General features: G+C 39.3%; 1 protein-coding gene across 1 annotated transcript in view; it reads right to left on the bottom strand.

The window, feature by feature from the left end:
- Positions 1-22507, bottom strand: part of LOC128698501 (staphylococcal nuclease domain-containing protein 1) — a 36011-nt gene extending 13504 nt beyond the window's left edge. The window contains exons 1-9 of the mRNA XM_053790744.2: positions 22388-22507; positions 14070-14188; positions 13426-13568; positions 12012-12136; positions 9615-9809; positions 7086-7253; positions 6285-6449; positions 5685-5809; positions 5053-5250 (exon numbers count right to left, since the gene is read on the bottom strand). Of these exons, the coding sequence (XP_053646719.1) occupies positions 5053-5250; positions 5685-5809; positions 6285-6449; positions 7086-7253; positions 9615-9809; positions 12012-12136; positions 13426-13568; positions 14070-14188; positions 22388-22435 (1286 nt within the window). The 5' untranslated portion in view covers positions 22436-22507. The remainder of the gene's footprint in view (positions 1-5052; positions 5251-5684; positions 5810-6284; positions 6450-7085; positions 7254-9614; positions 9810-12011; positions 12137-13425; positions 13569-14069; positions 14189-22387) is intronic.
- Positions 22508-22770: the final 263 nt, after the last annotated feature.

Genomic DNA, 22770 nt, shown 5'->3' with positions numbered 1-22770 from the left:
TTACCTATAACTAAACCCCTTTCTATACAAAGTTCAATCAAAGGGCTCCCATTATCATTTACACCTGGCACCCCAAACTTACCTACCACACCCTCTCTAAAAGTTTCTCCTACTTTAGCATTCAGGTCCCCTACCACAATTACTCTCTCACTTGGTTCAAAGGCTCCTATACATTCACTTAACATCTCCCAAAATCTCTCTCTCTCCTCTGCATTCCTCTCTTCTCCAGGTGCATACACGCTTATTATGACCCACTTCTCGCATCCAACCTTTACTTTAATCCACATAATTCTTGCATTTACACATTCATCTTCTCTTTTCTCCTTCCATAACTGATCATTCAACATTACTACTACCCCTTCCTTTGCTCTAACTCTCTCAGATACTCCAGACTTAATCCCATTTATTTCCCCCCACCGAAACTCCCCTACCCCCTTCAGCTTTGTTTCGCTTAGGGCCAGGACATCCAACTTCTTTTCATTCATAACATCAGCAATCATCTGTTTGTCATCTGCACTACATCCACGCACATTCAAGCATCCCAGTTTTATAAAGTTTTTCTTCTATTTTTTAGTAAATGTCTACAGGAGAAGGGGTTACTAGCCCATTGCTCCCGGCATTTTAGTCGCCTCATACGACACGCATGGCTTACGGAGGAAAGGTTCTTTTCCACTTCCCCATGGACAATAGAAGAAATAAAGAAGAACAAGAGCTATGCAGAAAAAGGAGAAAAACCTAGATGTATGTATATATATATGCATGTGCAGGTCTGTGAAGTGTGACCAAAGTGTAAGTTGGAGTAGCAAGATATCCCTGTTATCTAGCGTGTTTATGAGACAGAAAAAGACACCAGCAATCCTACCATCATGCAAAACAGTTACAGGTTTCTGTTTCACAGTCATCTGGCAGGACGGTAGTACTTCCCTGGGTGGTTGCTGTCTACTAACCTACTACCTAGGTTTATTAAACAAAAATACTAACCACTCCAACACTGTCTCCCCCTGCTTTTAACATTTGTCATGATCTTGTCAGTTCCAGCTGCTTTACCCCCTTTCATTTTACATAATGCCTCATGCACCTCCCCCACACTCACATCCAGCTCTTCTTCACTCCTAAAAGATGTTATACCTCCCTGGCCAGTGCATGAAATTACCGCCTCCCTTTCTTCGTCGATAGTTAATAAACACTTACGAATATGTAATAGGGACATTCCTGAACCTCCAAATGCCTGACCTACCACACCAGAAAAAGAAGTGGGGGAGGAGGGCATAATAAACTTTTTTAACCTTCCTGTTATGTTTATATTACCAGTATGCAGTACATTTATTAAGATACTCATCAAGAAGAGTAAAACATTCAACACTACCTTTAAAGTGAAGGCATGTGAATTAGCATTAATAGAACATCTTTTAGCAAATCAATTCCAAATCTAGAGGACAAAAATTAGGACATCAGTGAGCATTTTTTTGATGAAGTCAACAATGGTGTGCTGAGGAAATCCCAAAAACAATCTTGTATACTAAAGTGATTTAAATTTTGAGTGATTGTGTGAATGGTGAAAGTGTTTCTTTTTGAGGTCACCCTGCCTCAGTGGGAGATGGCCAGCATTAAAAAAAAAAAAAAAAAAAAAAAAAAAAAAAAAAAAAAAAAAAAAAAGTAACACTATTTCATTGCATTTGTAATTGCAGTCAAGTAATAAAATTACCAACACATTACCAATGAAATTAAGCTCCTAGTGTGCAGCTGGGAACCTGCTCCCAAAACGTTTCATTAGGTTTCATCGCCTTGCAACCACTTGCAAAACTAGTTACAAAACTCAGTGATCATGTGAATAAACAAAGCTAATTTTTATATATAGATTTCTTATGGTATTCGTAACTTAATTTAATTTCCTTAGACAATCTTCAGCAAATGACAAATGCTCCCAATCAATGATTGCTATCTTCTAACTAGAAAACGGGAAATAAGAAAAAAAAATATATACATGTATACATAATCTGCAGCTGCTATATCGTCTTTTGGTTATGCATTTACCTTTGCTTTATGTATTTTACATCATCTCAAGTGTGCTACAATGATTCATCCATGATATTCCACTTCTGTAGCATTCCCCCCCCCACATGCAGACAACGGAGCTTCTAAAGTGCAAAATTAATAAAGGGCCTTTCTCATATGAAATATTGATATCGGAGTTAGTGTTCTAGTAATAGTACTCCAGTGATATACACAGTGCAGTGGTTAAGAATAGCAACATACTGTATGATCATTAAAGCCATCCATATTTGACTTTTAAGAATAATGGCAGGTAACCCAAAGAATACACATTCTGCATTATATGCACATAACGAAGACTCACCGAACCTAAATCTCCCGTCTTACAAGTGCCACTTTTTTTTTTTTAATCCCTGCCTTCAAATTTCCCCCAAATCCCTCAATGCACACCAAGTTGTTCATAAACCAATACACCAAGCTTTTTATAAACCAAACATTTTCTTGTAAGAAGACATAGCCTTCTTAGAAAGTCTTCTATAATAAAAAAAATACATTCTGAACTAATCACTAGATGTAGAATTCAACCTTCATAGCCATTTGGAGGAGGATAATACATTGCAAGTAAATAAAGTGAAAAAATATTCACACCTAGAGGAACTAACTACTAGACCCAAGGTAAGTGGTGTTGAGGATGACTCCTCAATACAAATGACACACATTAATTCCAGTCATGCAATGACGAAGGTTCCTAGCTCATCTCTTCTTTAAAAAGCAAAGGATTAATATTTTGGAGAAGGGAAAATAAATTAACAAGAGGTTAACAGCTTACTAATTTTCCCCAGAAACTGCTGATATGTCCTGGTGTATCTCCTCCTCTATTGGTGCCTCCCAGGTTTGCCCTATTCCCCTTAAGATATTCACACTTAACTACTTAGGGTTCATTAATAACACCAGCAGTGCTGCTGTATATCAGTCAAAATAGCAGCCACTCACACCCCATATCATTAACAGCCAACAGCAGCAATGAGTCCAACTCAGAGGTGTGTTACTTTTACATTCACAGAAACAATGAACCCATAGGGGTCATATCTTAAAAGAGTAGAGTATCCAATATGGCGTGCAGAAAGAGGGTAGATCCCAGTAAGGTACCATTACCACCTTACTTACTCGAATTTATACCAATTTTAGATTAAAGACTTAACAGAGGACCAGCAGCAATGGTTGAGGGACTAGCAACCAACCCCATCCCACCTTCCCTTTTCTTTCTTCCTTCAGTAAGAAGGCAAGGTGTGATGTAGTCCAGCTGGGCTTGTGAGGTCTCTGGGGAGACCTAATTTGACCAATTATATGGTCACACCTTGCCTTGGCAGGCGTCTGTAGCCACGCCCACGTCTGAGGTCTTTTGTTCTTGACGCCTCAGACCTAGGCGTCAGGTCGTACACGTGGTACATACAACATTGGGGAGGGGGGTACTTTGACTACGATATAAGCCCAGGGAAGAGCGGGGCAAGGAGGTTGTTGGTGACAGGTCCGTCGAGCGAGAGCTCTGGACAGCCGCGTGTGTAGTAGACCACGCATTGGGAACCTCGGGTCAGCTGGTCGGTGAATTAAGAGTGAGTACTAGTCCGTGTTACTGATAACATCTACCCTTCCCCCTGGTAATAAGTCTCATAGGTCAATTGTTATATTGTGTAAATTTCCATCAGGAGATGTTGTATTCTAGCCCTTTTTTGTTATTAAGTAAACTATAGCCATAGTTCCCATTTTTATTTGTACCTTCATATGCTATTCCCTAGCTTGTTAAGCACTGGGATATACAGGGGACGTGCTCACTCGCTGGGATACCTCCGGTAGAGTGGGTAGAGGTCTCACAAAGGATCTTCCTCTTAAACCATACTGAGACCCACAACTTTTAATTTGGAGTTTTAATTCCAAAGTTTGGAGCTGTCTGCAGCATTACCTGTTGGACCATACACCTATTTTCAACCTGAGAAAGAATCACAAGTGTGATTTTTCACCAAGTGTAGAGGATGAAGTCGCTCACAACCCCAGTAGCACCCTGAAGTTCATTGCAGGGGAAGGGCAACAGCAGCAAATGTATGGCACCTGAGTGAGGATGTGGTAGAGACAGAAGGGTAAGCTTATCTTACTTCAACATTTTCACTCCTCACTGTCACCTCACCACTGGTGGCAAAGTTCCGACGAAAATGTGGGGGGTAACCCAGGTGTTTAGTAGGAAGGACGTCTTGGTAATCTAGCAGAGGGCTGTTGAGAGTACCTGTGGGAGAAGACATCCATGGATGGAGGAAGATGCAGCTGGATAGCTGTCAAAGGAAAGCAATTGCACCAGTAACCAGGTACTTATGCCTTGGTTACAGACTGATGACCTGGCTCGATAAGAACCTAAGAAGGGCCAGTGAACATGACTGACCATGCCCTCAAGTACAGTGCCATGAGGAGTATCTTTCAAGACAATGGCACAATGGCATACCAAGGAAGTTGACAAGGTCCCTCATTCTTCATCTGGCTCCTGGAAACTGTCACAGAACCTAACCTACACTAAGACAGTACCTCCCTTTCCTCTCTAGAAACTCCAGTAGACCCACCAACAGAACAAGGCAGAATTTAGATCATTAAGTGCAGAGAGGATTGTGATGAGAGGTATAAATACTTACAGAAAAAAGTGAAGAATTAAATATGAACACTAATCAGGATATATGGTAAACTTATAATCATAAGCAATGATAAATAAATGAAGGCTGAATTTGACAATAAAAAACTTCACCTCTTATGCCGCTCCTAATGGTTAGTGAATCTAGAGCATAAAAATAATGATAATATTCATGCTAATCCTTGGTAAGTAACAAAAGAAAGACTAAAATTTTTTTTTTTTTTTGTCGTTTTGTAAAAAAAATCCAGTTTGTATTCCGACATGTTCAAATTTTTGAAAATTTTAAATAGTAACAAGGCATCACTTGCATTTCAAGTCAATGAAGCCTATCAACCAAGGCAAGAAAAATACAGAAAATTCCATACTTGTCTACAATGTGCCAAACTTACACATCTCCAATTTTGACAGTACAGCAGGTTTTTTCAGGGAAGTTATTCTGAGCCGGCTGGATATAATCAACCGTGCAATGAACCTTCTGTCCAATGAGCTTTTTACGCAAGAACTCTCGTGCCTCAAACAACCAAGGAATGTCGTAGAGGGGACGGAAGTTCTTGCCTGGTGGTCTAGGAGTATCTGAATCCGGAAGTCTAAATAGTGAAACAAAAATATAATACATAAATACATACAGAAAATCTATACAGCCTATACACAAATAACCTGCACACAGGAGACAATCTTATGACACTTTTGTCCAATTTGGACCATTAGCTGGTTACACACTGTGGCTAGTTAACAGTCCAAGTTGGGCTGAAATGTCGTAAGTTTCAGCCTCTTATGTGTGGGTTATTTGTGTACTGGTCCAGTCACAGTATTGTGCCTTATTCTTTTCTATACAGCCTAGTTTATAAATATATTATTCACTTAACACAATTTCAAAATGGCATTTTATATGCATGGTACTGTATTTATATCGAGTCAACTTTTAGAAATATGTTGCAATACCCATTTTCACAAACTTGTCCAGTTTTGTTATATTTTATCAAGTACAGAATGCACAGAATGTTGCAAAATCTCTACTTACCTTGGAGGCCTTACACTGGACAAGAATATTTTTTTAGTTGTGCCATCTTGCCGTTTTACTACTAAAGCATCACCATTAACAACTTCTACCACTTTGCCAGTGAATTCCTTGTCCTTGTCAGCAATCTGCATTAAAAAATTCATAAACTGATAAGATCAGTGAATTAAGGACTTGCATTTTTATTTAGCAGGACAAAGCCAATTTCTTTTTCTTTTCCACATGCTGGAAACACTTTCACCATCATTTACATAATCACTGTCTTTGCAGAGGTGCCCAGATACGACACTTTAGATGTCATTCCAAACACCCAATTATCCCAAACCCCTCCTTTAAAGTGCAGGCACTGTACTTCCCACTTCCAAGAAAACAAAAAATAGTTACACATTGAAAGTGTATTTTTATAAATCAGACTAAAACAAGTGGAATCTGACAAACTTTTATGGTGTTGATAGTGGTCACATCTTGTATACAAGATGTGACCTTAGAAGCTATCCCCACAGTATGGTCAAATTTTATGCTAACTTGTTTTCCCCACTGGGTTACTTTATACATACTCTACCAAGAATATACAACTAAGTCAACAAATGGCGAGTGCCTTACTGTTAGACTCGAGGGCTTGTAATCTGCCCACAGCCGAAGCTGCTTTTCTTTGGCTTGTTTTTCTGCAGCCCTCAATTTTTCTGGTCCTCCTGTTACTGTTGCTATGGACCAATCAACACATCTGGCAAAGCCTTCGCGTAACAATGCTTCAGCAATGTTTCCATTCTGAAAGATAAGAAATTAATATAATATTACATTTCAAAACAAGCTGTAATAATTTCTTGATTGCAATGTCTGAAAAACATGAGGCTTAATCACAATTGATTATATAACAAGATCTGAAGAACTGATGATAATCCTTGATAACAGATAACATTAATATCCAAATCTGAATGAGTGATAAGCTTACAATGCTTTGAGTGCCACAGGTCACTAGTGCTAGTGATCAAGTAGGATAAAATATCTACAACTACACTGAGTAAAATATACATGTACGACTTTCTGAAAAACTTGCACACAATTCCATCAAGTTATTATGTGCATGCCTCATTCAACACTAGGCTTTACTTCAAGAAAAAAAAAAAGTATGGCAAAGAAAAAGTTCTGGTATATCAAGTCATCATTTAGCTGTAAACCTTTAAAAAACAACCAAATAAGATTTTCTATAAATTACTCTCTCCATACTGTATTAGACATACAATTTTTTTATGTATATGAGAATTCTGCAACTACTTTAGTATGCTGCAATATGCCATAATATATTGTTCTTAGCTAAACTAAATATCGAAGAGTAAAAAAAACAGTATATTTTACCATGTCAATGCACACAAGCATTCCAACGTATTAACATATAATGCTCACCGGATGGATGATCGAGCCAACAAAGTTATTGTTGTTGAAAGTTTCCAGAATGATCTCTACATCTCTTTGTAGCAGTCTAGATTCTGTGAAGTAGCGGGCTTCATCAGCAAATGGTTCACTACTTGACTTGTCAAGCTTGCCCTCAGAATCTAGTTTATTCATTGGGCACTGAAAAAAAACGAGGAAAAAAAAAAAAAAACTTTCAGCAAATCTAAGAGTAGGCTTCGGTAATCTAGACAGTCATTACTGGCCCTTTATACAACGTATGCTAGGCCTATGTTGGAGTATGCAGCACAATTATGGAACCTGCATCTGTAAAAGCATGTGGAGATGCTGGAGTCAACATAGATAAGAGTAAGGTGACGAGGGTATCAAACGATTTGGATAAAGAAAAATAGGGTATCACATTGGAGGGAGGGAATATGGAAAAAGTGAAGTTTTTCAGATATTTTGGAATTGATTTGTCAGTGGATGGGTTTATGAAGGACGAGGTTAACCACAGAATTGATGAAGGAAAAAAGGCGAGTTGTGCGATAAGGTATTTGTAAAGACAAAGAACATTATCCATGGAGGCAAAGATGGGAATGTACGAGAGTATAGTGGTACCAACACTCTTATATGGGTGTGAAGCATGGGTTGTAAATGCTGCAGCAAGGAGGCAGCTGGAGGAGGAGATTTTGTGTCTAAGGACAATGTGTGGTGTAAATATTATGCAGAGAATTTGTAGTGTGGAAATTAGGAGGTGTGGAGTTACTAAAAGTATTAGTCTGAGGGCTGAAGAGGGGTTATTGAGGTGGTTTTGTCATTTAGAGAGAATGGAACAAAGTAGAGACTTGGAGAGAGTATAAATCTGTTGGGGAAGGAAGGCGGGGTAGTGGTTGTCCCCGAAAAGGTTGGAGGGAGGGGAGTAAAGGAGGTTTTGTGGGCGAGGGGCTTGGACTTCCAGCAAGCGTGCGCAAGCGTGTTAGATAGGAGTGAACAGAGACGAATGGTTTTTGGGACCTGATGAGCTGTTGGAGAGTGAGCAGGGTAGTATTTTGTGATGGGATTCAAGGAAACTGGTTAGCCAGACTTGAGTCCTGGAAATGGGAAGTATAATGCCTGCATTTTAAAGAAGGGGTTCGGGATATTGGCAGTTTGGAGGGACATAAACTGTTGTATCTGAGTGCCTCTGCAAAGACAGTGATTTTGTGTGAGTGATGGTAAAAGTATTGAATGAAAGTTTTTTCTTTCTTTTTGGGTCACCCTGCCTAGGTGGGAAATGGCCAACGTGTAAAAAAAGTACAGTGGACCCTTGCCTTACGATGGCATTGCGTTACATTAAATCCCGCCATATGATACATTTTAACGCAAAAATTTTGCCTCGCCTCGCGCTAAAAAACTTGCCTCACGCGATTCGTCCAGGACGCATCCCATGTGTGGCCTCAGCGCCAGTGTTTACAAGCCAGCCAGTGCAGTCGCATCCACGCATACATTCGGTACATTTCACCTTATCCCAGCGTTTTTTGTGCTTGTAACTGCAAAATAAGTCACCACGGGCCCCAAGAAAGCTTCTAGTGCCAACCCTGTGGTAAAAAGGGTGAAAATTAGTATGGAAATTAAGAAAGATTTTGAAGGGTTTGGGGCTAACCCTGAGAAGCCTATGCCAGTTGTGGAATCCATTGTGCCTACTTCAAAGATTAAGGAAATGTGTGCTAAGTGGGTTGAACTGCAAACCCTTATATATGAAAAGCACCCTAACACAGCTATTGCAAGCCATGCTGGTGACTATTACAATGACAATGTTGTGGCTCATTTTAGGCAAATCTTAAAGGAACAGGAGGTACAGAGCTCTATGGACAGATTTGTTATGCGACAGAGGTCCAGTGACTCAAGCTGGTCCTAGTGGCATTACAAGAAGAAGGGAAATAACCCCAGAAAAGGACTTGATACCTCAAGTCCTAATGGAAGGGGATTCCCCTTCTAAACAATAATTTCCACAATCTCCCCTCCTCCCATCCCATCAATCATCACCAGGTCTTCAATAAAGGTAAGTGTCATGTATTCTATTCTTAGTAGAGTATTAATTGTGCATGTCCTCTTAAGTTTGAATGTATTATTAAAATTAATATTTCATGTGGTAAAAATTTCTTTTTTTTCAGACTTTTGGGTGTCTTGCACGGATTAATTTGATTTCCATTATTTCTTAGGGGGAAAATTAATTCGCCTTACGATAATTTCGGCTCACGATGAGCTCTCAGGAACGGATTAACATCGTAAGGCGGGGGTCCAGTGTACCTCAATGCACCACTCACATTTTTATCAATTCTATGGTCAACTTTGTTCTTAATAAACTCATCTGCTGACAAATCTACTCCCATATACCTGAACACATTCACTTCTTCCATACTCCCTCCAATGTGATATCCAATTATTCAAGTGTACTGTATTTAAAAAATTAATACCCAGAATTTATCCTTCAATCCCATCTTGTAGCATCCCATATGCAATTCAATAAATTTCATTTAACATCAACTTTATGTAACTTACCCTAATCCCAGAAATCATGAGAGTAATATAATGAAAATCTGGGAGGAGGAAACAACGAACTGTAGAACCATCACGGACATGCTCAATTACAGCTTCAATGGGTTTTCCCTTAGCCTTGTCCACGAAAGAGCGCATATTTTCACATGTCCATTTGACACTGCGAACATGCTTCGCATCATCACTTGCCCACTTTCCCTGAGTGAGTAAGAAGTCATGTATTAATACAGCTAGTTAACAAAAGACTTCCATTTTCATTAAAACTTCAAATAAACACTTTGACAAACTCAAATTTTCATTATGTTATTGCATACCTAAATCCAAATGTTCACAAAATTTCAAATAACTACAAAAAAAAAAAAACACCTCCAACCCAGATTTCCCATTCTAACTACAATGGTCTGCCAGATAACAAAAATCAACATATGCCTGCTAGTCACATAGAACATGTCACCATCAGTACTTGCATAATATACATGAATGTACATAGAACAAAAGATAGAAAAAATATAGTCCCCAGTCAATTTTAATATAGAAATGATACAAGAATGATGGTGGAAGTTTCTTTTTTAGGTCACCCTACCTCAATGAGAGATGGCCAGTATTAAAAAAAATAATTTTGCATTGAAAATGATTATCTTAACTTTTCATACCTCATAAGCAGCTGTTTGGTATAAAAAAAAATCCAAAACTCATCAAAAGAAAATAGTTTAGAAAAATAGGCAAAAAAATTATTTTAACCTACAAAAAAAAAAGGGGGGGGGGGAGGGGGAAGCTTGGAAAAACAGAATAGTCTCCACATCAGTCTTATACCATGAATGAACACTCAAAATGTGCTACAACGTTTCTCCTATTTTCATTAGATTCATACACAAAATTTATTTTATGTACCTAAATTTATATATAAACTCATTTTAAAACTCTACTTTGAAGTACTTCATAAGATTCAGCTATAGATTTATGCACAAAACTGAAGGGTATCCCACATGTACAGAAAAACAGCAATGGAAATACTAAAAGCATTCATGTCTACTGCAGTTTTCGAGTCCAATGTAGGGTGCCCTTAACATATTATAAGTGTCCATTACACAAACTCAAAAGGTTAATTTTCTGAATGCCTATCCCCAAATAACCAAATCAGCGTGAAAGTTGGGTCACTAAAAAACTGAAGTCTATATACCTTAACATCATCAAACCTTTGTGCCTTTTTTTTTTTTTTTTAACACGTCAGCCATCTCCCACTGAGGCACGGTGACCCAAAAAGAAAATACTTTCATCATCATTCAACACTTTCACCTCACTCACACAATCACTGTTTTTGCAGAGGTGCTCAGAACAACAGTTTAGAAGCATATACGTATAATGATACACAACATATCCCTCCAAACTGCTAATATCCCGAAACCCCTCCTTTAGAGTGCAGGCATTGTACTTCCCATTTCCAGGACTCAAGTCCAGCTATATAAAAACCAGTTTCCCTGAATCCCTTCACTAAATACTACCCTGCTCACACTCCAACAGATTGTCAGGTCCCAAATACCATTCGACTCCACTCACTCCTATCGAACATGCTCATGCACGCCTGCTGGAAGTCCAAGCCCCTTGCCCACAAAACCTCCCTTACCCCTTCCTTCCAACCTTTTCAAGGATGACCCCTACCCCGCCTTCCTTCCCCTACAGATTTAAATGCTCTCCACGTCATTCTACTTTGATCCATTCTCTCTAAATGACCAAACCACCTCAACAACCCCTCTTCTGCCCTCTGACTAATACTTTTATTAACTCCACACCTTCTCCTAATTTCCACACTCCGAATTTTCTGCATAATATTTACACCACACACTGCCCTTAGACAGGACATCTCCACTGCCTCCAACCACCTCCTCGCTGCTGCATTCACAACCCAAGCATCACACCCATATAAGAGTGATGGTACTACTATACTTACATACATTCCCTTCTTTGCCACCATAGATAACGTTTTTTGTCTCCACATATACCTCAACACACCACTCTCCTTTTTTCCTTCATCAATTCTATGATTAACCTCATCCTTCATAAATCCATCCGCCGACACGTCAACTTCCAAGTATCTGAAAACATTCATTTCTTCCATACTCCACCTCCCCAATTTGATATCCAATTTTTCTTTATCTAAATCATTTGATACCCTCATCACCTTACTCTTTTCTATGTTCACTTTCAACTTTCTACCTTTATACACACTCCCAAACTCATCCACTAACCTTTGCAATTTTTCTTTAGAATCTCCCACAAGTACAGTATCATCAGCAAAAAGCAACTGTGTCAATTCCCATTTTGTATTTGATTCCCCATAATTTAATCCCACCCCTCTCCTGAACACCCTAGCCTGTCAGGCATAAATTTTGACCAACTCACCTTGCCCTGGCTTCTGGCAGTCTCTTCAAGATCAATCAGATTACTCTCTCTGATATTTTCTCGTCTTACTGCCACAAGACCTTCCGCAACCATTACTTCAGTCAAGTTTTCTCCAGTGGCAATGTCTATATGCAAAAGTTACAATTAAAGAGATTCTTCATAATTAAAAAACTGAAACACTACTTTATTACAAATTCATGATTATAAGAGCCATGCTAGTACATGTCTCCACTTCAGTATACCACACATTTTAATGTTTTCCACAGTTGTAGCATTGTTCCTGGCATCTTTCTGTATGCTTTGTTCTCCCCACTGATTGTACAAGTACAGTGGTACCTCGTGTTTTGAACAGCTAACTCGAACAATTATGTAAGTGTACGTATTTTTGTAAGTGCTTTTGTAAATGCATTTTTGGGGGTCTGAAACAGACTAATCTAATTTACATTATTCTTTATGGGGACAAACTCGTTATATATTGGCACTAACAGCCTTCTGGAACAAATTAAGTTCATAACATGAGGTACCACTGTACTAAATTTTTTTTTTATTCTTTTATCTTTAATGTAGTTAAGACTCGTCAATTAACAAGGACAATTTTAGTCATCTTTGCAACTCATTTCCTTAGCTTTATCAATTTAGACTCGTGTCTGAGTCTGCTACATGTTTTGCTTAACTTATTCTACTTCTACACATTTCGTTACTGCTCTTACCATGCATCTCATATCTCTACAGATGGTTTGGGGATGGTGTTTACATGTGTCCCCGATTCTAAATACTTCTACTGTAAAGACTGTTCTCATCATTGCCACAAATATTTTATATCACCTCTCATTTTAAATTCCTTTAGATTAAGTCATTTGGTTCAGTCTGTCTCAGCTCAGTCCCCTCTGCAAAAGCACTACTCTGGACACATACCTTTATCTAAACTTTTTTATTTACTCTAAACACTGAAATTCTCAGGGCACTACCTTTAATTATGTACAGATATAGAACATTGTTAAAATCATCTGCACTGTCTTCAGCAGTCACAACCTGTCACTTAATTTAAGTGTGAACAATATGCCTCAAATCTATCAATCCAGCCATACCTAGCATTTAAAATACTTATTCTAGTTAACTCCAGCACACTGTGCTGGATTAATCTCATATTAAAGACTATGTAGTCTTGTAAACAGCTGCTGAACATCATGATGTTTGATAAAATACATATGCAGTATACTTGAAACTCAGTTTTCAGAACATCTGACAATGTCCTATGTGGTAAGAAGGAAAATATAAGGCAATTAAGAAAAATATTAAAGCAAGGAAAAGAATGACGCTCAGAAAAAAATAAAATTTATTAATCAAAATACTGTATCTAGGTACTGTGAATATAATTAAAGATCACATATCATCCATGATATAAGACACCAACCTTTGCCAAGGTAAATAGAACCATATTCTCTTCCAGTAGAAGTCTTTGTTTCAACTGTAAAAAGAACTTCCTTGCCAATCACCTTCTTGCGCAAAAATTCTCTGCTCTCCCAGCCATAAGGATCGTCAGTAGTCTCGGGAGCACTGTAGGAAAAAATACAAATTCCAGTATTTGCATGAAAAATATGAAGTAAAATTCAGATAAATGAACAAAATTTATGAAATACCCCAAGCTATATACAAATACTGTTGATCAATCAGTCACTTTAGGCACCAGAGGACCTAATTAGTAACCTGCTACACGACCTTAAGCACATCCTCAATTACATTAATCTTGACCAGTCAATTAAGAAGGGTATACAGTATTTTAGACTTCTGTATGATTAAGCATCCTATAATATATCAGTGCACATCAACTTTCATACTATTTAGAGTACTGTGATTTATATGCACCTACTATACTGCCAAGCTGAATTACAACTTTTCTATTATGCAGATAAGTATATCTATGACACTGAAAATCCTAGCTTATGTACTACTATTAATGAGAGACACAATCCTCATTTAATTTTTTACTCCAAGACAAGGAAGGATATGGAGGTCATGAGACAAACCTCAAAGACCTCTACCACACACTATACTCACTTTGATGTCGCTCGTCGAGCTGTACGTGGAGCAACAACATTGGAAAAGTTGATTTGTCTCTCCGGGGGAGGCCCCCCTTTGGGCTGCCCACGAACAATGACAGCATCGCCAGATAAAACCTGCCAAGCAAGTCAATTTTTGCAATAAAAAATGTAGTAAATATGCATTATACAGTGGACCCCCGGTTCGCGATGCCATCGGTATCCGATAAATCCGGTATGCGATACATTCTAACACAAAAATTTTGCCTCGGTTCCCGTTAAAAACCCGGTATACGCGATTCATCCGAGACGTGTCCATGCGTGTCCTGAACTGCCCCGTGTGTGCCAGTGTTTACACGCCAGCCAGTGTGTTCGCATCTAAGGATACATTCGGTACATTCCATATTATCACAGTGTTTTTGGTGCTTGTTTCTGCAAAGTAAGTCACCATGGGCCCCAAGAAAGCTTCTAGTGCCAACCCTTCGAGAGAAAGGGTGCTAATGACTATTGAAATGAAGAGAGATAATTGCAAAGTACGAAAGTGGAGTGCATGTGCTGGAGCTGGCCAGGTTGTATACCAAACTCCAATCAACCATCTCCACTATAGTGACCAGGAAAACGACAATCAAGGAAGCTGTTGTTGCAAAAGGTGCAACTTGATTACGAAACAGCGACCTCAAGTGTTAGATGATGTTGAGAGACTGTTATTGGTGTGGATAAATGAAAAACAGATAGCAGAAGATAGCATCTCTCAAGCGATCATTTGTGAAAAGGCTAGGAAGTAGCATGAGGATTTAATTGAAAAAATGCCAGCAACTAGTGGTGACGTGAGTGAATTTAAGGCCAGCAAAGGTTGGTTTGAAAGATTTAAGAATCGTAGTGGCATACATAGTGTGTGCCAATGCTAGTGGTGATTGCAAAGTGAAGCCTTTATTGGTGTATCACTCAAACTCCCAGAGTGTTCAGGCAAAAGAATGTCCTCAAGGCTAATTTGTGTGTGCTGTGGAGGGCAAACAGTAAAGCATGGGTCACTAGGGACTTTCTATGACTGGTTACACCATGCATTTGCCCCAATGTGAAAAATTGCCTAACTGAAAAGAAATTAGACCTTAAGTGCCTCCTGATATTAGACAATGCTCCTGGTCATCCTACAGACTTGGCAGAGCAACTTTCTTGGGACATGAGCTTCATTAAGGTTCTTTTTTTGCCTCCTAATACCACTCCTCTCCTGCAGCCGATGGACCAGCAGGTCATTTCCAACTTCAAGAAACTGTACACAAAAGCTATGTTTGAAAGGTGCTTTGAAGTGACCACAGACACACTATTGACTCTTAGAGTTTTGGAGAGATCACTTTAATATCCTCAATTATGTAAACCTTATAGGTAAGGCTTGGGAGGGAGTGACTAAGAGGACCTTGAACTCTGCTTGGAAAAAACTGTGGCCAGAATGTGTAGACAAAAGGGATTTTGAAGGGTTTGAGGCTAACCCTGGAAATCCTATGCCAGTTGAGGAATCCAATGTGGCATTGGGGAAGTCCTTGGGATTGGAGGTTAGTGGGGAGGATGTGGAAGAGTTGGTGGAGGAGGACAATGACGAACGAACCACTGATGAGCTGCTAGATCATCTTAACAGCAAGAGGCCAGACCTGAGGAAACTGCTTCGGAGGAGGGGATAGAGAAATTGAAGAAGTTGCCTACTTCAAAGATTAAAGAAATGTGTGCAAAGTGGCTTGAAGTGCAAACCTTTTTTGATGAAAATCACCCTCACACAGCTATTGCAAGCCGTGTTGGCAACCTGTACACTGACAATGTTGTGAACCACTTTAGGAAAGTCATAAAGGAACGGGTGGTACAGGCCTCTATGAACAGATATGTTGTGCGACAGACGTCCAGCGACTCTCAAGCTGGTCCTAGTGGCATTAAAAGAAGGGAAGTAACTCCAGAAAAGGACTTGCTACCTCAAGCCCTAATGGAAGGGGATTCCCCTTCTAAACATTAACAACTTCGACACTCTCCCCTCCTCCCATCCCATCAATCATCACCAGATCTTCATTAAAGGTAAGTGTCATGTATTCTATTGTTAGTAGAGTACTACCAACTGTGCATGTCTTCTTCAGTTTGTGCATTAAACTTAATATTTCATGTGGTAAAAATTTTTTTTTTCATACTTTTGGGTGTCTTGCACGGATTAATTTGATTTCCATTATTTCTTATGGGGAAAATTGATTCGCTTTTCGATAATTTTGGTTTACGATGAGTTCTCAGGAACAGATTAATAACGCAAACTGGGGGTCCACTGTATTCACAAAGAAATGTGTATCACTTTTAACATTTATTTCTTTGTATCTGTGCAGGACATTACAAATGAAATCCCATTAAATCAATAATTATGCAAGACAGGATGAAGGTGATCTATGAAAGATCATAATCACTAATGACATGGTCCTCAAAGATACATTAAAACCAAACAAGTCACCAGGGCCTGATAAAGTATTTTCAAGGGTTTTAAGGGATTGCTGAGAAACCTAGTAGACCATTATCTAGTCTCTCCAAGAAATCACTGCAAATGGCTACTGGGTTGGATGTGGAATATACTGTAAGTGTCCGGGGCCCAAGACTTCAATTGCCTCCCAGCATACGTTAAGGAGGATTACCAATAGACCCTTGGCTGTCTTCAAGAAGGCACTGGACATGCACCTAAAGTCAGTACCTGACCAGCCAGGCTGTGGTTTGTACATCAGCTTGCATGCGGCCAGCAGTAACAACCTGGTTGATCAGGCCCTGACCCACCATGAGGCCTGGTCTCAGACCGGGCTGCGGGGGCGTTGACCCCCGAAACCCTCTCTAGGTAAACCTTTACTTTTGATATAGCGTGTACCTTCGATGATTTTAAAGTTTTACGACTCCCCAAGCCCAGCCCTGGGTCAGACTTGTCTGGTGTTCATCTGATCAACCAGGTGCTACTTGTACTGGTTAACTGTTTTAATATCACATTCATAGGGACAGTTCTAAACTTGCAGGGATCATGCAAGAATTATTAAATGGAAAAGGGGAGTAGCTCCAATTCTTTGGATCAAGAGCCCCTCATTGACATCACCGCACCTCTTGAGGGACCCATAGCAAACAGGATATAGATCCTTAGTAGTTAATTACAGATCAGTGAGCCTGAACTGTGCAGAAAGCTGATGGAATTAATGTCACATTGGAAGAATTTGATCAATAAATCTCAAGCAATTTTACAAGAGGTATTCTTACCTGATGAATTTCCAGTTTTTTGTTTCAGTATTTTTAATAACTGTTCCATACAGGAGTTTGTTCAAGGTAGCTACGTACTTTGATACACCTTTGATGAGTTCCAAGAGTTTTTCTACTCTAAGAGCCTGACCATAGACTTGGGTCATCTGGTGCTTGTCTGCACATAGGATTAGAGTGCTATCCTGGATCAAGGCATGGCCATTGCCAATGAGACAAATATAAGCTGGATCAAGAGCCTCTCATTGGCATGGTTACATTTAACCCTTAAACTGTCCAAGCAGATCTATGTTCATATGCGTAGTGCTCCAAAAGTAGATCTAAGTTTTTTTTATATATTTTCAATAAAAAAAATCAAAGTTTTTTTTTTTTACACGTTTTCAAATGTAAAAAAAAATCTACTTTTTTACATACTTTCAAATGTTGAAAAAACGTATATCTACGTTTGGACAGTTTAAGGGTTAAACACTTTACTGAACCTGCCACCTAGATAACTCACTGATAACTGACGTGGAATATCGGTGACATTTGTCAGATGCCCTAAGGATAAGCACTGCTGTATGTGATCAGCAAAATATCCAGCAAAGTTATGGAACTTTGATATCAATGACAGAGTCAAGGCAGAAGATTTGGCTCTCACTGAGACTGGGGATTGATCACTGGTGAAACATTAGGCATGTTTCCTTAAACCTCCTGCCCCTGCTCACCAAGCAGTAGATAAATATCTGCATGTTAGCCAACTTGTCAATAGCATTCCCAAAGTAAATAAGACAAGTCTCCAATGATGCACTGATTTTAATGGGTTATCCTGGGTGCCTAACCCTCTGGGTTAAAATTCCAAACAATGTTATCTTAATATTATACTCACATCAACTAATCTCACTACCCAACTATTGCGACATGTTTCAATACCCTCCATTCTTTTCCAGTATATAATAACTTTTCAATTCTATAATTTCTTTTTAAAATATTCACACATTACCTTTATTTTCAGTAAAATCCCCCCCATATTTCATTAAATTTCTAATACAACCCTCCCCATACCCCTCTCCATCTCACCCGCATTTCTTCACATCCACTCACCCATCTCCCAACACACCTCTTCTGAACACACACAAAAATCACATTTCACATCCACAAATGCATCTCATCACCCATCTCAAATCCACTAAAATCACTGTAACCAAGATATTCACAAAACTCTATGACCACCTAACACACACACACACACACACACACAATACTGCGTGGAATAGACAAGGTGGACAAGGACAGGATGTTCCAGGGAGGGGACACAGAAACAAGAGGCCACAATTGGAAGTTGAAGACACAAATGAGTCAGAGAGATAGTTAATGAGGTTAATGATGAGCTTGGGGAGAGTGATCACAAATCACTCAGTTTTAACATATCATGGAATTCCCCTAATAATGGCAATCAAGTCTCCGTCCCTGACTTTCGCTTGGCTGATTTCATAGGACTGAAAAATTACTTAGGTGGGCTGAACTGGAATGACCTGACTAGGGGTCAGGTAGGTGGTGATGGTTGCCGATATGATGCTTTCCAGGGCATAGTTCTAGCTGCTCAGTCAAATTATGTTCCAAATAGGGAAATCAGATCAAACAAAAATGATCCTAAATGGATGAACAATAGATTAAAATATCTGATTGGTCAAAAGAGAGGCATATATAGGCAAATCAAAAGAGGAGAGGGGCAATTAAGAAATCGATATATTCAGTTAAAGAGAGAAATAAAAAAGGGAATTAGAAAAGCAAAAAGAGATTATGAGGTTAAAGTTGCAAGAGAATCGAAGACTAACCCAAAAGGATTCTTTCAGGTATACAGAAGTAAGATCAGGGACAAGATAGGCCCACTCAAAAGTTCCTCGGGTCAGCTCACTGACAGTGATAAGGAAATGTGTAGAATTTTTAACACATACTTCCTCTCAGTTTTTACACAGGAGGATACCAGTGATATTCCAGTAATGATAAATTATGTAGAACAGGACGATAATAAACTGTGCACTATTAGGGTCACAAGTGACATGGTCCTTAGGCAAATAGATAAATTAAAACCTAACAAATCCCCAGGCCCTGATGAACTGTATGCAAGGGTTCTAAAGGAATGTAAAGAGGAGCTTAGCACACCTTTGGCTAATCTTTTCAACATATCACTACAAACTGGCATGGTGCCAGATAAGTGGAAAATGGCAAATGTGATACCTATTTTCAAAACAGGTGACAGGTCCTTAGCTTCGAACTATAGACCAATAAGCCTAACCTCCATAGTGGGAAAATTTATGGAATCAATAATTGCCGAGGCAGTTCGTAGCCACCTTGAAAAGCATAAATTAATCAACGAATCTCAGCATGGTTTTACAAAGGGACGTTCCTGCCTTACGAATTTATTAACTTTTTTCACTAAGGTATTTGAGGAGGTAGATCATGGTAACGAATATGATATTGTGTATATGGACTTCAGTAAGGCTTTTGACAGGGTCCCACATCAGAGACTATTGAGGAAAATTAAAGCACATGGAATAGGAGGAGAAATTTTTTTCCTGGATAGAGGCATGGTTGACAAATAGGCAGCAGAGAGTTTGCATAAATGGGGAGAAATCAGAGTGGGGAAGCGTCACGAGCGGTGTTCCACAGGGGTCAGTGTTGGGCCCCCTGCTGTTCACAATCTACATAAACGACATAGATGAGGGCATAAAGAGCGACATCGGCAAGTTTGCCGATGACACCAAAATAGGCCGTCGAATTCATTCTGACGAGGACATTCGAGCACTCCAGGAAGATTTGAATAGACTGATGCAGTGGTCGGAGAAGTGGCAGATGCAGTTTAATATAGACAAATGCAAAGTTCTAAATGTTGGACAGGACAATAACCATGCCACATATAAACTAAATAATGTAGATCTTAATATTACGGATTGCGAAAAAGATTTAGGAGTTCTGGTTAGCAGTAATCTGAAACCAAGACAACAGTGCATAAGTGTTCGCAATAAAGCTAATAGAATCCTTGGCTTCATATCAAGAAGCATAAATAATAGGAGTCCTCAGGTTGTTCTTCAACTCTATACATCCTTGGTTAGGCCTCATTTAGATTATGCTGCACAGTTTTGGTCACCGTATTACAGAATGGATATAAATTCTCTGGAAAATGTACAAAGGAGGATGACAAAGATGATCCCATGTATCAGAAACCTTCCCTATGAGGATAGACTAAGGGCCCTGAAACTGCACTCTCTGGAAAGACGTAGAATTAGGGGGGATATGATTGAGGTTTATAAGTGGAAGACAGGAATAAATAAAGGGGATGTAAATAGTGTGCTGATAATATCTAGCCTAGACAGGACTCGCAGCAATGGTTTTAAGTTGGAAAAATTCAGATTCAGGAGGGATATAGGAAAGTACTGGTTTGGTAATAGAGTTGTGGATGAGTGGAACAAACTCCCAAGTACCGTTGTGGAGGCCAGAACGTTGTGTAGCTTTAAAAATAGGTTGGATAAATACATGAGTAGATGTGGGTGGGTGTGAGTTAGACCTGATAGCTTGTGCTAACGGGTCGGTTGCCGTGTTCCTCCCTTGAGTCAATGTGACCTGACCTGACTAGGTTGGGTGCATTGGCTTAAGCCGGTAGGGACTTGGACCTGCCTCGCATGGGCCAGTAGGCCTTCTGCAGTGTTCCTTCGTTCTTATGTTCTTATGTTCTTATATAAGAAGTTTTTGCCAGTACAAAAAATAATGTTCTGGCTGATCAGCAACTTTATAATATTGGTAAGATGACCAGCATTCATAAATGAGTGGGTGTGGTCAGGCAAGGGTTGGACCTGCCTAGCATGGGCTAGCAGTCCAACTGCAGTGCTTTATTATTCTTAGCAGCAACTGCATTAGTGACTGGACATGACTTACCCATGACTACTATAAAGAAAAAGTGGAGGCCGAGCCATGGTGTTGCCTCAATTAGTTTTAGGTACAGGTACATAAAAGTAAATTTATCAGTGTAAATTACCAATGATAAACCAAAAAAACGTCAAAGTAACTTATTTCTATTGGGGTTTTTGACTTATTTTCAGTGGGATCCACATTTCTATTGGGGTCTTTTGATTTCCATAGGGGTTCTTGATTTCCACTGGAGTTCTTTATTTCCATTGGGGGTCTTACAAAACGGTAATTACAAATAAACATTTATAATGGATAACCTACATTTAGAGCAACAATTACCTTTACATTAATAACAAAAAAAGGCACAATACCGTGACTGGAACGATACACAAATAACCCGCACATAAAAGAGAGAAGCTCACGACGACGTTTCGGTCCGACTTGGACCATTGACAAAGTCACACTTTTATATGCGGGTTATCTGTGTAACTTTACATTACAGCTACGCAACTCACATAGAAAAAGATCAACTTGTGTATAAAAAACATGAAAATTATTAAAATCGTTACATAAGGAGCAGCAGCAGAGGGTATGTTATCAAGCATTTTCTATTATTAGACAGCTCCCTACACTCTTACTTGTAACTCACCTACCTTACAATTATTCCATCATTTATATTACGCTTATTAAGACTTTTGTTAACATGTTAACACTGGTGTTAAAGTTGAGGGTTGAGAGAATAATTCTCTCACATACGCTAATGGAGGTAGAGTTACGTGTGATTCTACTGCGTTATCCTTAGTTATATTCAACATTGTTACATGAAATAATTTCCAGGTTTAGAATTATACAGGTTTTAATAAAAACTTGGCTAGGTGGCCCCACGCACCTCCACCACAAAGACCAGACTTCCCTTGCATGGTTTAAAGGTCACTCAGGTAGAGCAGTGTGTTGCGTGTAGGTCACTGGTAGGACGCATATGAGGGAGGATATTACACTATTACACACGTGTTTAGAGGAGCTGATAGGGTCCATCTGGCTCCATGTATGGCACCACGGGTCATCCACACCAACACCTCACACACCCGCCTTCACCCACCACCCGCCTCTCATTCCCACAAATATCCACAGCACTCCCTCAAAAAGGCGCCTTTTCATTGATGACAATCGCAGGCGTTGCGGAATTAGCGTGCTAACCTGCTTAATAATCCCCCGGCAGACCTGTGGTGGCTGAGGAGCGGCCATGTTGTTAACTAGTGCTGCCTTGACGGTACCACCAGTCACGTGACCACGCCGCTACCACTACCAGTTCAACTACCACACTAACACTATCATCAAACACACCTTATTACCACATCTAACCTCTTCCATTAACCATCCCTTTATCTTCATTAAAATATATCTTTAGAACCTAACATATTTCCATTTCTTAAAGGTTTCTCATCCTGTTGTTAAATGTTGTTATTTGTTGATTGGTTATGTAGTTGAACTAAAAACAGATGAGTTTTCACTGTGATAATTCCATGTGTATGGCCAATAGAACTGTTTTTAATTTTTGCATCATGTTTAATCTACGTCGG

Source organism: Cherax quadricarinatus, chromosome 88 (assembly GCF_038502225.1).
Source record: "Cherax quadricarinatus isolate ZL_2023a chromosome 88, ASM3850222v1, whole genome shotgun sequence".
Classification (NCBI taxonomy): Eukaryota; Metazoa; Arthropoda; class Malacostraca; order Decapoda; family Parastacidae; genus Cherax; species Cherax quadricarinatus.
The sequence above is the reverse complement of the archived record's forward strand: the minus strand, read 5'-3'. Positions and strand labels throughout refer to the sequence as shown.